Consider the following 15912-nt stretch of genomic DNA (forward strand, 5'->3'; position numbering starts at 1 on the left):
GAGCCTCCAATCAATTTCAATTTGATTTGTTTCTTCAAACTAACTAATTCATCACCTAACATAACAACAGCTTGTTCTAAATCGGAAATCTCCTTATATAATTCAGTATCAATTTGCTTTTGTATAGTCCATAACTGTTCAGAATTATGATGCCAATCTGATACGAAATTCTGTGTTTTGATTTCCTGCATGAGTGCCACACCCGCAGCAGCTGCTGATGCAGTAACTGCAATTATTCCTAAGATGGCAGCAATGATTAGTCCCACAAAACGTTTTCCTCTCTTCAGAATTCTGTCTACCAACAACTGCAATATGGATAGGGCCAGGGATTCTTGCCAAGGTCTGGTCAAATTCACTGGAACCCACATACCGATGCATGCTCTTAGAAGATAAAGTTGTTCCTTCATAGGATCAAAACTCACAGAATTATTCAGACAAGTAAATAGTTGACACTTAGGACAAAACAATTCTCCTGTATTTTTATTCCAATTAACATTTCCTTTCAGCCACACAAAAGGTAATTTTAAACAAGCCTGGATATATTTTACTTCTTGTACTTCAAATTTCATTTCATATGGTACAGAAGTATGGCTAGTATGTTGAAACAGACCAGCTGCTCAAGCTTTGAGTGGCTGGAGGGCTGCTGTAATTTTCCACAAATGATTCTGTTTAGGATAGCCAATTATTCCTGGTGCTGGAGGTGAAAACTCTCCATTTACCCATTTGGTAGCTTTAGAAGATTGTACACTAGTTTTACTTTTATTTGATGGATACATAAATCAATTAATAGAAAGATCAAATGGTACATGAATAGGAAAATCAAATGGTAAAATCTGAAGGATCTTCAAGAATAGCTCGAGGTCCCCAGTCAAAAACTTCTCCAGAGGAGGCATTAAATAACAAAAATTGCTTATCACCTTTACATTTTGACCAATGTATCCGATCTTTAATTTCTTTAAAAACATGCATGGAACATGTGGACATTTCTACATCTACATTGGCAGCAACTGTAATATTTCTTTTCAAAGAATAAGCACTTAACATATATAATTCCTGAATTAATTCAGTGTGGGATGGTGTTCTTTTAACATCATGTTTACTAGTCCAGAATTGCAAAGCCATATCTAAACAATGAGGTTTATATCCAAAACAAATAGGAGGTCCTGTTACTCCAGATGTATAATTATTTAAAACCATCCCTTCTTCAGGTTTAAAAGGGCTTCTAATGTCATAAGGAGCTGACATCCATATATTTTTAATTACATCTTTATAATAAACTGGTTGATTAAGGGGAGGTGAGGTCACAGTTACCTAATGTTTATAAGCTGGCATTTCATTTTTCTCATTCATATTTAAAAAAATTTAAGGTGAAAAATGCTGAAGATAATCTCTTTCGAGGGGTGATGTTATACTGTTCTCCTCTTTTTTCAATTTTAAGAGTATTTCTTTTAAAGTTTAATTTTGTGATCTTTTTTCTTTTGCCTTTTTTTCTTAAATTTTTATGGCTGGGGCTGGGTTTAAACCCATCACCTCTGTCAGCACTCTACTTTTTGAGTTAGAGGCACCGTCCAAATGTTTATGTTTCTCTCTCTCTCTCTCTTTTTTAATGCAATTTTTATTTTATTTTATTTTTTGCAATTTTTATTTATTTTTTAGAGACAGAGTCTCACTTTATTGCCCTCTTCTTTAGCTGTATTATTATTGCTGACGTTGCTATTGTTTTCGCAGCATTCTTTTCTAGTATGTTCCAGTTTTTCACAATTAAAGCATTTAGGTTTATCCTAAACCACCTGCAAGGCCGCAGTTATGGTTTGTAGTCGCTATAGCTTGCAAACTGGCCTGAAAAATACCAGAACTGACCTCCCAGTACGAGGTATTGTTCTATGGTCACATTTTCCTGCTTTTTTACGCCCACTAAGGCCTGTTACGTTCATGTTATTAAATGCCAATTGCATGAGGAGCATACATTGTGCCTCTGGGCCAGGAATAGAATGTTTGATGGCTGTTTGTAATCTAGCAACAAATTCAGTAAATGGTTCATTATTACCTTACATTATTTTTGTAAAGAATTGTTTAACACCATCTACTTCATCTAATTTTTGCCAGGAGCATAGGCATACGTTGTTTACTTGTAAAAGTATGTCTTGTGGTAATTGTTAATTGCATTCTGACAGCCTCATGCTGACCAGAGCCAGTTAATTGATTGACTGTTGCTCCAGTCCTGCGAGCTTGAGCTTTGGCTTCTTCTTGCCACCAGGATTTGAATTGTAAAAATGGACCTGCACTTAGAGAGGTTTTAGCTAGGGTTTCCCAATCAATAGGTAAAAAATGGTGATCTGTACAGTAGGCAGATAAAATGGCAATTACATAAGGAGAAGTAGGGCCATAAGTATGAACAGCCTCTTTTAAATTTTTGAGAAATTTTAGCTCAATTTGAATATGGGTTGCAGGTCCTCGGCTCCCCTCCGGTAGAACTTCTTTGTAGAACTGGAAAAGCGGCTGGAGCCAGGGCTGAAGAAGTAGCAGCCATGTCAGGAAGCTCTGTGATGGAAATAGGTGGTTCATTAAGCACCTCTGATTCAGAGACTTCTAATGGAAAATGATACCTGGCCATAAATCTGGAATCTCCAGGTGTATTCCAAATTGCATAAATGCCTGGTAGAGAATGAGGATGCCACGGCCCATCTCTCCACGGCCCATCGGGAGGAGGGGCTGTGGGCTCCGATGGTTTATGTGGAGGAACTGTTGCCTTGTCAGAACCTGCCCGGGACGGTGATGACAATATTTCTGCTCCTTTCTTTTCTGTCATAGTCATTCTTTGATTCATATCTTGAAAATTTTTATTCTTTGTCTGTAAGCCTTGTTCTATCATTTTTCTAAGGGAATTTAATTGATCTTCAATCTGAGAGGCTGCTTCTGATTCTGAATCTACACTTAGAGGACCAGAGCTAAGCAGATCATCAGATAATTTTCTGGGGGGGTTTCCGGAGTGCCTCATCCTTCTTGGGAATAGAATGAACACTATCCTAAATAGGTTCAGTTGATAATAGTGGCCTAGCTGCACCTTCTCCTCCCTCCATCTGGAGACGGTGGCAGAGGAAACGCTTCTGCCTCAGAAGCGGAGGTGTCAGAACATGGTGAAAATGGTTCCAAAGCTGCATGAATTAAATGATAGGCACGCCAAACTTCCTTATTAATGAAGTCCCCTCTCTGATGAGCGGGCTTAAGACTTCTTCCTACGCGTTTCCAAACCGAAAGTGTTAATTCAACCTTTCTTTCAAGCGAGAACCATGGACAGAGATTAATGACCACTTTGAATAGTTCTCTCAAGGGGCGGCTTGGAACTGTAACCTGCATAGCAGCCAGAAGATTTTTAACTAGGGCTAGATACTGATCCTCTAATGTAGTTACTTGATGCAGACTGATGTTATCCCCCATGGTTCAAGCAAATGCCAGACGTTCCACATACTTACTGCGTGGCACCGGTACCATCTGGTTTTAGGGTTCCGATATCTTACCTCATGAAGCTTCAGCAAGGAGATCCATGACGTCCTGAGTTGGGGTGGCTGTCCTGGCCCGGGGGTCGCAAAGTCCTTTTCTTCATTCACTCCTGCTGGCTGCGCCAATTGTCGGTTGAAGGTTCTGTAGGGAAACAGAAAGACCTTTGCCCCAGGTGTAAGTCCGTGCCTAAAATTGTATGGATGCGGGAAACAGACTACTGCTCATGGGATGGCAAGTAGCAATCATCTTTATTTCAAAGGGTCTTTTATAGTCTGTAAGTGATGTATGCCAGTTCAATCAGTAATCTATAATTAACATTCCCTATTCTATCCTAACCTTAAAAGGAGACACTGAGTCCAGAAAACTGACTTTAAAACAACCATATTATTTCTTAAGCAACCATGCATTCCAAACTTTATTTCTATAGAGTAAAAATCAACAGATGGAGCAAGGGGGTAATTTATTTTACAAGCACTCAGTTTAGTTCTAAGAATTCAGTTTTACAGCTTCATTTTCAAGGACCTTGGAAGCCACCTGCTGTAGGACTTGGTTTTCCACACACATCATCTTAGACTTGTTCCCTTGCATAGAGGGCTATTAGCCCTTATCTGCTTGGGCCAACGGCAGTGCAGTCAGAGTTCCATACAGAAGTTTGCTAATCTTGTTCTGTAGGTTCTGGCCTGCCTGTTTTCTAAAGCAGCAAGGCTTCAATACTCACAAACTGTTGTTACTTATATTCTTAGTTTTTCAAAAGGTGCAAGTAATGTGGAAATTATCTCACACCAGACATTGTTCTGTGAAAGTTACACAGGTAGGAAAACAAAACATTCTAATCTCGTGTTTGTTATTTTTCACTGTGCCATTGTGTGTATGCTGTTTGAATGCTGAGTAAATTGCAGTTTGCTTGGGTAGGAGAGGGGCCCCACACCATCTCTGTCTGGCAGCACGCCGAGCAGGGCACCATCTTTCCCTGCCCCCACCTGCCCCTCTTCCCACTTCAGCCACTGGAGTACGTATTTGGTATAAACTGAAGGAACTGATTCCTGGTAGAACCCTGGAAGAAAAATAATTTCAATACTATGTTATCCTAGTGGCAGAAGCCTAGGAATATAAATAGGCTTATAATTAAAATTAAATAACAATCTTTAAAAACCTCATATTCTTTTAAGTAATTTTATATCATAGTCATACAAAAGAAATGGGTTCATTTTGGAAAATACAGATGGGAAAAAAAAGATTGAAAAAAGTCATTGATAATCTTACCACCCAATATCTTGTCTGCATATCTATTACTAGTCACTCAGTTGTGTATTTAGCAAAATGTGACAATAGTATACATAATATTTTTATAACTTCCTCTTTTCATTTACCGTGTTATCATATACACATTGTTTTACTTTAGTTTAGTAGCTTAAGGACAGTTTATCCTGTCCCACATTATGGGGCATGTAGGTTATTTCTAGTTTTTCCATATTAGAAATGGCAAAGCGAGGAGTATCTTTGTGGGTCATTCTGATGCCAGACATTATGAAGATGTGCTGCTTAATGCTTAGACTGGATGAGACTAGAATACAAGACTAGATGCTATACCAGATTAGGGGCTGATAGACTTGTTCTGCAAAGGGTTAGCTAGTCAAGTTTTCAGGCTTGTAGGCCAAACTATGTCTTTTGCTGCTATACACTCCTGCTATTGTGTTGTGAAGGCAGCCACAGATAGTGGAGCTGTGTTCCAATAAAACTTTATTAATAAAAACAGGTAGGGCTTGGCGCCTGTGGCTCAAGTGGCTAAGGCACCAGCCACATACACCTGAGCTGGCAGGTTCAAATCCAGCCCAGGCCCGCCAGACAACAATGATGGCTGCACCCCAAAATAAAAAATATATCTAGGCATTGTTGTGGGTGCTGGTAGTACCAGCTATTTGGGAGGCGGAGGCAGGAGAATCGTTTGAGCCCAGGTGTTGGAGGTTGCTGTGAGCTGTGATGCCACCATACTCTACTCAGGGTGACAGCTTGAGGCTCTGTCTCAAAATAAATAAATAAATAAATAAAAAATAAGAACAGGTAGTTTGTATATGTGCATGCAAATTTGGTGCATCAGCTATGGCCTTCTCAACTTTGTACTAGAGCAGTATAGATCCACAGGCCAATCGGTTTAGGGAAGAGCTGGAATTTTGTTTTTCTTGATGCTGACCACATATGGTAGAATAGAATTATTGTTTCTTTATTAATTGATAAGGTTACCTTTCCTATTACTTACATCTTATAGTTTAAAGGAAAAACCTCATGTTTTGCGAGTCCTAGAGTTTAAAAATGGGCAAAATATGGAAACCTTTACAAGTGAGAAATTTTAAATATGTTTTGCTATAAATGCTTCTATGTTCAAACAAAGGGAATGTGACCCATCAGACCTTGGTCTCAGGTGTGCTCTGTCTGGAGGGGAGGAGAGATGGAGACCCTTGACTAAAGCTTTGCACTTCACATTCTGCAATAGAGGGGTGTCAGGCCAGGGCTTGCTAATGCGATATTTGTCATGCACAACACAGTTTTGAATTAAGTGCATGCGCTTTTAGGCATTTTCAAATCGTGTGCATCTTTTTCATGTAGAAGATCAACATGGGTTTGCAAAACCATGAGCAGGGCAGAGTAACCTCCCCTTTAAAGCCACTCTTGATCTGAGCTCAGGTGTTATAGATGAAAAACAGTTTGAAATACCGTTTGCACTTTGATACCCTCTGTAGCTTAGGTAAGTCTTTTAGCCTTGGGTTTTTTAACCAGTAATCTGTTACTGGCAGCAATCCACGGGAAAATGCACTTAATTTATTGTGAGTCACAGATTTTGAGGATGAAAGATAGAATCCCAGGAGAAGACTGGGGTGGTCTAAATAGAAAGATTAAGGGAATATTATAGTTTCACAAAATAACGTGTCTGGAAATTGCGGATATCAAGGAAAAAATTACTCAGTACCACTGTTAATGTGGCGATAGAACTTCTGTATGGAAAAGTTATATAACAGGGACATCTTTGGTATAGATGGTTTAGTAAAAAGGGGATTACATTCTTCCTCTAAGAGAGTGGTTCTTAGTAGGGGGTAGGAGATGTTTTTGACTTCCAGGACACAAATTTGGCAAGGTATCTGGAGACATTTCTAGTTGTCACAACTGGGGTTGGATGTGTGCCATTGCCATCTAGTAGATAGAGGCCAGGTATGCGATTAAACGTCCTGCATTGCACAGAGCAGTCCTCTACAACAAAGACGATGCAGCTCAAAACATTGGTACTATTGGGGCACAGAAACCCTGATTTGAGATAATGATGTGAAAAGTGATCTTAATCTTTATAATGAGGTCTAAATGAGAAAATCCCTGACCACATCATTGTAATACAGCATTTCCCATTCCCAGGAATTGGTTCTTATATGAATTCTCAGCCTAAATTTTCAGAATTTCTACCTCGTTCACCTACACTGTATTTGATCAAGAAACAGTTGCCACCTGTATACATTTAACACAACCGTTGCCTTACATTATTGCCAAATGTTAACAGTTGCTTAAAAATTGCCATTAAGATGTCATCACGGTGTCATTAGTTTTAGAGCACGTTAAGAACAGTCTTCTAAACGAAAGCCATCTCAGCAAGGTTGGTGTCATCACTGTGGTAGTCAGATGTTGATGTGGGGATTTAGGGAGTGGACACCTCCCCATCTAAATAGTGTTTTAGGTAAACTTCAGGCTAGTTATTTCTCAGCTGCTTTATCAAGAGTAAATGGAGGGTATAGTCATATAATGGAATATTATTCAGCACCAAAAAGGAATGGAGTACTTACTCGTGCTATGACTTGAATGAACCTTGAACATTCTGTGCTGAGAGAGACCAGACACAATTGTGTGATTCCAGTTCTGTGAAATGTTCTGAATAGGCAAATCCTTAGATCCAGAAAATGGATTAGTGGTTGCGATGGGTGAGGGGAGAAGGAATGGGAGGTGGCTTTAATGGGCACAAAGATTCCTTGTCTGGTGACGAAAATGTCATTGAATTAGTTGTGATGATTTCAAAACTTTCTGACTATATTAAAAACCACTGAGTTGTTCAGTTGAAAATAGTGAATTTTGGGATGTGAATATTATAGTAATTTTTAAAAATGCAAAAGAAGAAAAAGAATGAATTTAGGAAACACTCCTTGACCTTTAGCTTCTCCATCACTGACACCATGTGGCTACCCGTTCCTGGGGACCCATGAGGCCTCTGGTTCTCCTTGGCCCAGCTCAGACTCTGAGTCTCTGGTCATGGTCTCCTGGTGGCTCCCAGAAGCATGCGTGAGGCTCTTGGTTCTCCCATGATGTCACCTTGCCTGCTGGTGGGGTTTAGCAGTAGGAAACTCCTGGGCTGGCTCACGTTGGGCTGTGTAAGCACCAGAGCTTGATGTGGGTTTTAGAAGTTTACATTTTCACATAGTACTTCTGTTTTTTAATTTCCCAGAAGCTGTTTGACTTAAAACTATTGGGACGGAGTTTTGCTTTCTTTTTGCTCAACCAATGCTTGATTCTGTAGGCTGGGACTTATTTGCACATTAGCCCCATTTCTTGCAGGAATTATCTAAGCAGTGGATTTACATAAAGGACAAAGAGGTGAGTGTCAAGGGAGAGATGCAGCCTATCCTCACGGGAGACATGGAAGGAGTGAAGGCAGGTATTGGAGAAGAAAGGGGAGGAGCAAGCTGTGATCTAAGTCAGTAACCATTTAATCATCAAAGAGAAGGTTGACGTATGAAGAATCTCACAAAAGGGAAGATTCTCACATCGAAGATTGAAAATGATATGGGAACCATGTCTGTGTATAATAGAACTTACCATGGGTGTCCCTGAGTACATCACCATTAATTTCTCAGTTTACTAGTATTTTGTTGAGGATTTTTGCATCTGTGTTCCTAAGGGATATTGGTCTGTAGTTTCCTGTTTTTGTTGTGTTCTTTCAAGGCTTTGGTATCAGGGCGATACTGGCTTCATAGAATGAGTTAGGGAGGACCTTCCTTCTTGATGTTGTGGAATAGCTTCTGAAGGCCGGGTATCAGTTCTTTGGTGCTCTGGTAGAATCCACCTGGGAATCAGTCTGGTCCAGGCCTTTTGTTGTTGTTGTTGGGAGGTTTTTTATGACTGCTTTAATCTCCATGCTCACTATTGGTCTGTTCAGGGTTTTTATTTCCTCTCGGTTTAGGCTTGGAAGGATGTGTGCTTCTAAGAATTTATGCATTTCCTCTTGGTTTCTAGTTTGTTTGCACAGAGGTTTTTGTAGTAATCACAGATGATATTTTGTATTTCTGTGGTATCAGTTGTAACAGCTCCTTTTTCATTTCTGGTTGAGGTTATTTGAATCCATTCTCTTTTATTTCTGGTTAATCTGGTTAGTGACCTATCGATTTTGTTTATCTTTTTAAAGAGCCAACTTCTTGTTTTATTGATCCTTTGCATTTTTCTTTGTTTTTTTTTTGTTTTTTTTTTTTTACTACATAATGCTGAGTTTATTTATTTTTTATTTCAGGTTAATGTGAGGGTACCAACAACGAGGTTACAGGGTTGCATTTGTTAGGTAGAGTCCCTCTTGTAGTTGTGTCCCACTCCCAAGAGGTGTGCCAGACACCTTTACCCTGTGCCCACTGAGTGGGAGCACACCCATCCCCTCCCTCCTCCCCTCTGTCCCCTCCCTCATTCCTCCTCCCCAGACCTTGACTTGAATTGAGTTTTTCTCTTTTGTGGGCACATATTAGATCTGGCTTCATATTGGTATCGAGCACATTGGATACTTACTTTTCCATTCTTGTGATACTTTACTAAGAAGAATGTGTTTCCTCTCCATCCAGGTTAATACCAAAGATGTAAAGTCTCCATCTTTTTTATGGCTGAATAGTATTCCAGTTTGGTCATATTTTTTATTTTTATTTTTTGGTTTCCATTTCATCTAGTTCTGCTCTGAGCTTTATTATTTTTTTTCTTCTGCTCTCCACTGAATTCTCAAAACAACTTCTTGAGGTAGGTGGTGGACTCTGTTTTCCAGAAGATGAAGCCTGAAGTTTGGGGAGGTCAAGTGACCCACGTCCTCATAAGGCATTCATGCTTGCAGGCCCTTTAGCCTCAGGGCAGTTGTAGATTTCTACCTTGACTCTCAATACCTAAAGAATTAGGTCTTTGTTCTGGTTGATACTTTATTTTCTTTCTTTCTTTCTTTCTTTCTTTCTTTCTTTCTTTCTTTCTTTCTTTCTTTCTTTCTTTCTTTCTTTCAGACAGAGACTCACTGTGTTGCCCTTGATAGAGTACTGTGGTGTCACAGCTCGCAGCAACCTCAAACTCTTGCCTCAGCCTCCTGAATAGCTGGGACTACAGGTGCCTGCCATAATGCCTGGCTATTTTTTTTTGTTGTTTCAGTTGTCATTGTTGTTGTAGCTGGCCCGGGTCGGGTTCGAATCTGCCACCCTCAGTGTATGTGGCTGGCGCCATAACCACTATGCTACAGGTGCTGAGCCTCTGGTTGATACTTTAATAGGGAAACATTTCAAGCCCAGTGGACAAGGTCCTGAATGGAACTAAGAGTTGAAGGTCAGAGTTGGAGCTGGGACCTTGGAGGCCTCATATATTCTCAAATAGGCAGCTGAGTGATGGTAGCAAAAGGGGCTGTAGGTTTTTACCTACACATCAGACAAATTGGATGAGGGTTTGCTAGCTGATCCAAGATTCTACCCTAGAGGAAAAGACACAGTGTGACAAATCAACTGTTTTATTTTATGCAGGAAGCCAAAAACCGGAATATTAATGCTAAATATGGGAGGCCCCGAAACCCTTGGAGAAGTTCACGACTTCCTTCTGAGGCTCTTCTTGGACCGAGACCTCATGACACTTCCTGTTCAAAAGTAAGATTTTATGACCACCTCTACTGTTTTATCATGTATGCAATGCATTTTGCCCTACACGTATTTCTCAACTCTGTAGTTTCACAAAAAATAAGCAGTTATAATCTGTATTTGGCGATGGTCAGAGCAGCAGCATTAGTTTCTGTTGGATATCAGAAGGATAAGATCTTGGAAGAACTGCAGGGGGAGAGAAAGCAAGTTAGTGAAGTTTCTCCTTGGACCCCTTCCCTCCCCAGAGCCCTGGTAATTGTAGTTTTCTTGACACAGCTGTAGTACTTTTAAGGATTTTTAAAAATGTATTTGTACTTTGCACTTAACATCTGATTAACGTGCAGGGAAGTGGCGATTCTTATTCACTGGTGCCATGGACGTGGTTCGTTGCTGTCTCCTCTCTCTGTCGTCTTTTCTCCCTTTGTCTTCTTTTTTCTGTTTTTGGCCTGGCTGGGTTTGAACGCGCCACCTCTGGCATATGGAGCCAGCACCCTACCCTTTTGAGCCACAGGCACTGCCCCTCATTTTTTCTTTTAGAATAGGTTTTTGGGGCCAGGCTAGATAGCTCACGCCTGTAATCCTAGCGCTCTGGGAGGCCAAGGAGGGTAGATTACCTGAGCTCGGGGATTCAAGACCAGCCTGAGCAAGAGTGAGTCCCCATCTCTACTAAAAATAGAAAAATTACCCGGGCATTGTGGCAGGCACCTATAGTCCCAGCTACTTGGGAGGCTGAGGCAGGAAGATCGCTTAAGCATAAGAGTTTGAGGTTGCTGTGAGCTTGGATGAGGCCATGGCACTCAAGGCTGGAAAACAGGGTGAGACTCTGCTCAGAAAGACAGGAAGAAAGAGAGAGACAGAGAGAGAGAGAAAGAAAAACAGAGGGGCGAACTCAAAGAAACAAATTAAGAAAGTTTTTCACAGCTAAAGGACATGACTTTCCATCTCAAAAAAATATAGGTTTTTGTAACAAAAGATTCATGCATGTGATAAAGATGTCACTAGTGTAAAAGTACTTACAGTAAAAGGCAAGTGTCCCTTTCACCTTGAACTCCAGCCTCCCAATCACTCACCCAGAGGTGAGCACTGCAGCCTCCAGAAGTCGTCCCTGTGCATCTACGTATGTACACGCTCAGTCCCTCCCCTCTGTGTCACAGAAATGCAAGTGTACTTACATATGTTATTTTAGCATTTTGCTTTTTTCTTTCCTTTTTTTGTTTTGTGAAAAAGCAGCCCTATGTCTTGTTTCGTAACGTAATGTATAGATCTGGCTCTTTTTTTCACACTGTTTAGAACTGCGTTGTCTAGCTCTGCCTTCATTTAGTTGGCTGTGCTTCACTGATGGGCAATTAGGTTGTTTCCATGGACATCCTTGTGCATCCCTCAAATCTATAGGATTAATATACATTTCCTTTTACATTAAGAAGAATGTAGGGTGCTAGGTCTTATATCCTAGTTCTTGTTAGGTATAGGATCAAATGTGTTGAGATGGTAGCCAGCTCAAATCCAGGCCTCTCTGCATGGGGAGTCCTGAATCTTCTGGGTGTGCTGCTGGGATAACTCTTGGAGCAGAGTGGACATTCCTCAGAGAAGGTCTAGCTTTAGCTCTCTGATCTGCACCCGGAGAGCTGGCTATGGTCACAGATCTCTAGCTTCTAATTCTAAAGGCTCAATTTTGTTAGGCACTTCTTCAAATTTTGCTTATCATGTTTTTATTGAGTAGACAATTTTTGTCACATTGCTAAGGTGGAATGAAACCCACTTACTCGCATGTTCAATGATTTAGTAAGCTGGCCCCGTTCATCGCCAAACGCCGAGCCCCCAAGATTCAGGAGCAGTACCGTAGGATTGGAGGCGGGTCTCCCATCAAGATGTGGACTTCCAAGCAGGGAGAAGGCATGGTGAAGCTGCTGGACGAGCTGTCCCCCGACACAGGTATGGCGTTGCTTCCTTAACTTATCTCTAGGTGTGTTCTTTCCCAGTAGTCGTGAAATTTAAAACAGTACTGGATGCCAAACGTTTTCATGTACCGGCAACTCTCAGTCTGAGGGGGTTTCTACATAATATAGGGTCATTTTACCCAGCTCTTGAGGTATTATCCTTTTGATTGTATAGCCTTTTACATTCTTTTTTTATTTTACTTTAAAAATTGTTCAACAGATTCAGAGGGTACAGTGGTTTCTGTTACATGGGTGCATTGTATTATGGGTGAAGTCTGGGCTTCTAGTGTACCCATCACCTGAATAGTATCTATTGTACCTAATGGGTGATTTTTCATCCCTCATCCCTACTTCCGAGTCTGCATTACTTCTTAGATCTGTCTCTTTTTTCCACACTATTTAGAATTGCGTTGTCTAGCTCTGCCTTCATTTAGTTGGCTGTGCTTCACTGATGGGCATTTTTATGTTACAAATGAAAAAGCTAAGAATTTGGAACATTAGTTTCAAAAGGAAGTTTGAAATTTTTTTTAGCAGGCCCGGGCCGAGTTTGAACCCCTCAGCCCCAGTGCACGGGGCCAGCACTCTAACCATTGAGCTGTGGGTGCCCAGCTGAGATCTTTGTTAAATAGAGCTGGATTATAAGGCACAGATGACATACCATGAATAAAAGACGCACGTATCATGGGGCTAGAAAGAAATCTTTGGGAAGTGGATTGAGGCTGCTGCCATTGCCTTTCTTTCTGATGGGGCAGCTAGTTAGGTCAACATTTAGTACAGAATTGGCTGGTTCTCGCTGAAGCCACAAGACGCTCCGCAACTTTCAGCGCTTGCTTTCAGCTCTTGGCAACACCACCACCAGAAGGTCCTGGAGTGCCGTATTGGAAGTGACACTAAATGGGGGTTGTACACATCTGGTAATTGTCCTCTGAAAACCTTTAGCAGAATAATAATGCAAAGAATGAAACCCTAAAAGCACAAGTGAACCATCAGTGCCATATTAAACACATGCAAGATGCAACTGATGGCGGGACAAACCTTTGTTTTTGTATAATACTAAGACAAAAAACCCCACCAATTTATTTTAAGATGCTATCTGTTACAGACATGGACCAATGTGAGAAATGTTAAAATTGAAAATTGAAAAATTCATGCCTCTTAGGAACATGAAATACATTCATGGTAAATATATTTTAAGGCTTCAGGATCAGGATGGGAGTGTGACACCTTGGAGATCCCTAAGGAGAACAGCCCCCCAGGCAGGACCAAAAGGAGCATGTCCCTCTTCTTTGAGAGGACATCACTGAGCATCAGCTCAGGCCGCTCTCAGAATCCACCATTTCCCGTCACTCAAAGGAACACAGGGTCCTAGTGTCACCTCCTTTGGGAAATTGCTTAGTTGTGCTTCTGCATATTAGACTTGCTTTCTGCCTTCAGCTGTGGCCCAAGGCACACACCCCTTAGTGTATCTTTTTAAATGTTGGCTGAGAGAACTTGACTGCCCTCCTCTCACCCCTGCTTGGTATGTCATAGAGAACAAAGTCTCCAGCCATTAACAATTTGTTGTGGTTTAGCATGAATCAGAGTTACAATCGCTATGCTGTCTTCAGTGGAAAGAAGAGGCACCTCCTTCCCCCCTGCTCATGTGTTACTATAGTGCTCATCATTATAAAGAGCCTCGGAGAGCCAAGCGTGGTGGTGGGTGTCTGTGGTCCCAGCTGCTCCAGAGGCTGAGGTGGGAGGGCCTCTTGAGCTGAGGAGTTCAAGGCTGCAGTGCTCTATGATTGCACCTGAGAATAAGAATATACACTAAAAAGAAAGACAGCACGGAAGGCTCCATTTCCAAAACAATAATAAAAAAAGAACCCTAGTAGAGTTGTCAGACTTGGAAAAGGAATACAAACAGAAGGGCGTCCTTCCTACCTCCTCCTCTCTGTGGGGAGACTTTCAGGTTAGCCAGGTCTGTCAGCCAGCTGTGGCCTCGGCCTCCCACTTTGGCCTGGAAAGAGTCCATGGAAGGACCTAGCTTTTACCCAGTGTCCCAGTTACTACTGAGTCCTGATCATTTTAGTATGTGGCCGTGTAGTCCAAAGAGAGGAAATTATAAGCATGTAGCTTTTAGGATCAATTATTCTCTGCTTTGGTAGAGACCAAAGAATAATAATATTCACCATAGACTTAACATAGTCAAAACTGTTGTAAAAGCGATTTTCAAAAAAATTGAGTGATTAAGCATTCTATCCCAGAGCAGTGTTTTCAGCCTGTTTTAACTCTCGGCCCACTTGAATTATGTTGATTAAAAAAAAGAGTAAAAGAAGAATATACTCACTGTGCTTTGAAGTTCTTTCAAAATAATTTAATCAACGATCCTTAAAAATTTTTGCAGCACACTGAAGATCCTCTCATGGCACACTGGTGAAAATCACTGCCAGAGAGACTTATTTTTAAAAGTCCATTATTCTTTGTTGTAACTTTGGGGATAAGTTTCGTGTGTCCACAGAACACATACCAGCTTGGTGGCTGGCCTGTCCAGTCACTAAATCATCCCTAATGCCACAGGAAATGGTCTTTCCTCCTCTGCTCGTTCCGCTCACTTGCGTGCTTACTCCCCCACGCACTCTTTCATCCCTTAATTCCCACATCCATCTATTCTTCATCCACCCGCCAGATACTTATAAGCACTGAACAGTGTCGGGGCAGTGCTCTGGGGCTGAGCAGTGAGCAGGCCGCGCCCTTACCTTCCTGGAGCTGCGTTTTCCGGCAGTTTTCACACAGGCAGGCAGGGACTCACTTCTCTCGGAGGCTCCTTTGGGTTTCCCTGGATCTCAGAAGCTGGTCGGCATGGGCACTGGCACTGATGCCCTTGTGGAATCACCGTCCTCCATAGCCCACCCTTGGGACCCTTTGAGGCAGGCAGGGTACATTTTGGCTTTCTCCTGGGTAGTAGATGACCATCTCATCATTTCAGCTGGCTTGCTTATTGGATTATGGTAGTGGCATTGAATAAGGCCCCTGCTCACTCATTCATTCATTCATTCATTCAGCAGCAGCCCATTGAATGCCTGGCACTGTTTGGTGCTGCTCTTCAAAGTTGGAAATCATGGTTTCTACTTACAAGAAGCTTCTAGTCTGGTGGGATCTTAATGCTGCAGGCCAGTCTGCCTAAGGGGCAGAGAGAGCGAATCTTTTGGAGACTTATTGGCGAACAGTGTCCAAAACGTGTATGAGGCTGACGAGCACATAGGATGGTCTCAGGCTTAGAAATTTATGTGGGAGAATTTTGCATCGAGGATGGAGAAGACCACCAAGTATGGCGCTGCAGTTTTTTCAGGGCGCCCCAGATTGCCCATAAAGAGGGTCCTAGTCCTTGTCACACTTCTCTGTGTGGGCATGAAGCCGAAGCTGAAGGCCAGCTGCCTCTCTGGGCACAGTTCCCTCCCTCCTCCCTCCCACCCTTCGTGTTTCTCTCTCTCATTCTCCCTCCCATCTGATCCTCTTATCTATACAATTATAAAGTTTACTTTTGAACTAATTCTGTTTCTTTCTTTTTTTTTTTTTTTTTTGAGACAGAGCCTCAAGCTGTCCCC

The 15912-nt window shown here is 41.6% G+C and overlaps 1 protein-coding gene across 2 annotated transcripts in view; it reads left to right on the plus strand.

Moving 5' to 3' along the window:
- The window catches only part of FECH (ferrochelatase), a 45981-nt gene that overhangs the window by 10498 nt on the left and 19571 nt on the right, over window positions 1–15912 (plus strand). The window contains exons 1-3 of one of the 2 annotated variants that reach the window (XM_023512375.1): window positions 8072–8127; window positions 10281–10400; window positions 12175–12323. In XM_023512375.1, the coding sequence (XP_023368143.1) occupies window positions 10303–10400; window positions 12175–12323 (247 nt within the window). In that variant the 5' untranslated portion in view covers window positions 8072–8127; window positions 10281–10302. Of the gene's footprint in view, window positions 1–8071; window positions 8128–10280; window positions 10401–12174; window positions 12324–15912 lie in introns of those variants that run through there. The other variant, XM_003788430.3, reaches the window with a different exon arrangement.

The sequence above is a fragment of the Otolemur garnettii genome, unplaced genomic scaffold (genome assembly GCF_000181295.1).
Source record: "Otolemur garnettii isolate 467f Iridium unplaced genomic scaffold, OtoGar3 scaffold00027, whole genome shotgun sequence".
NCBI classification, from domain to species: Eukaryota; Metazoa; Chordata; class Mammalia; order Primates; family Galagidae; genus Otolemur; species Otolemur garnettii.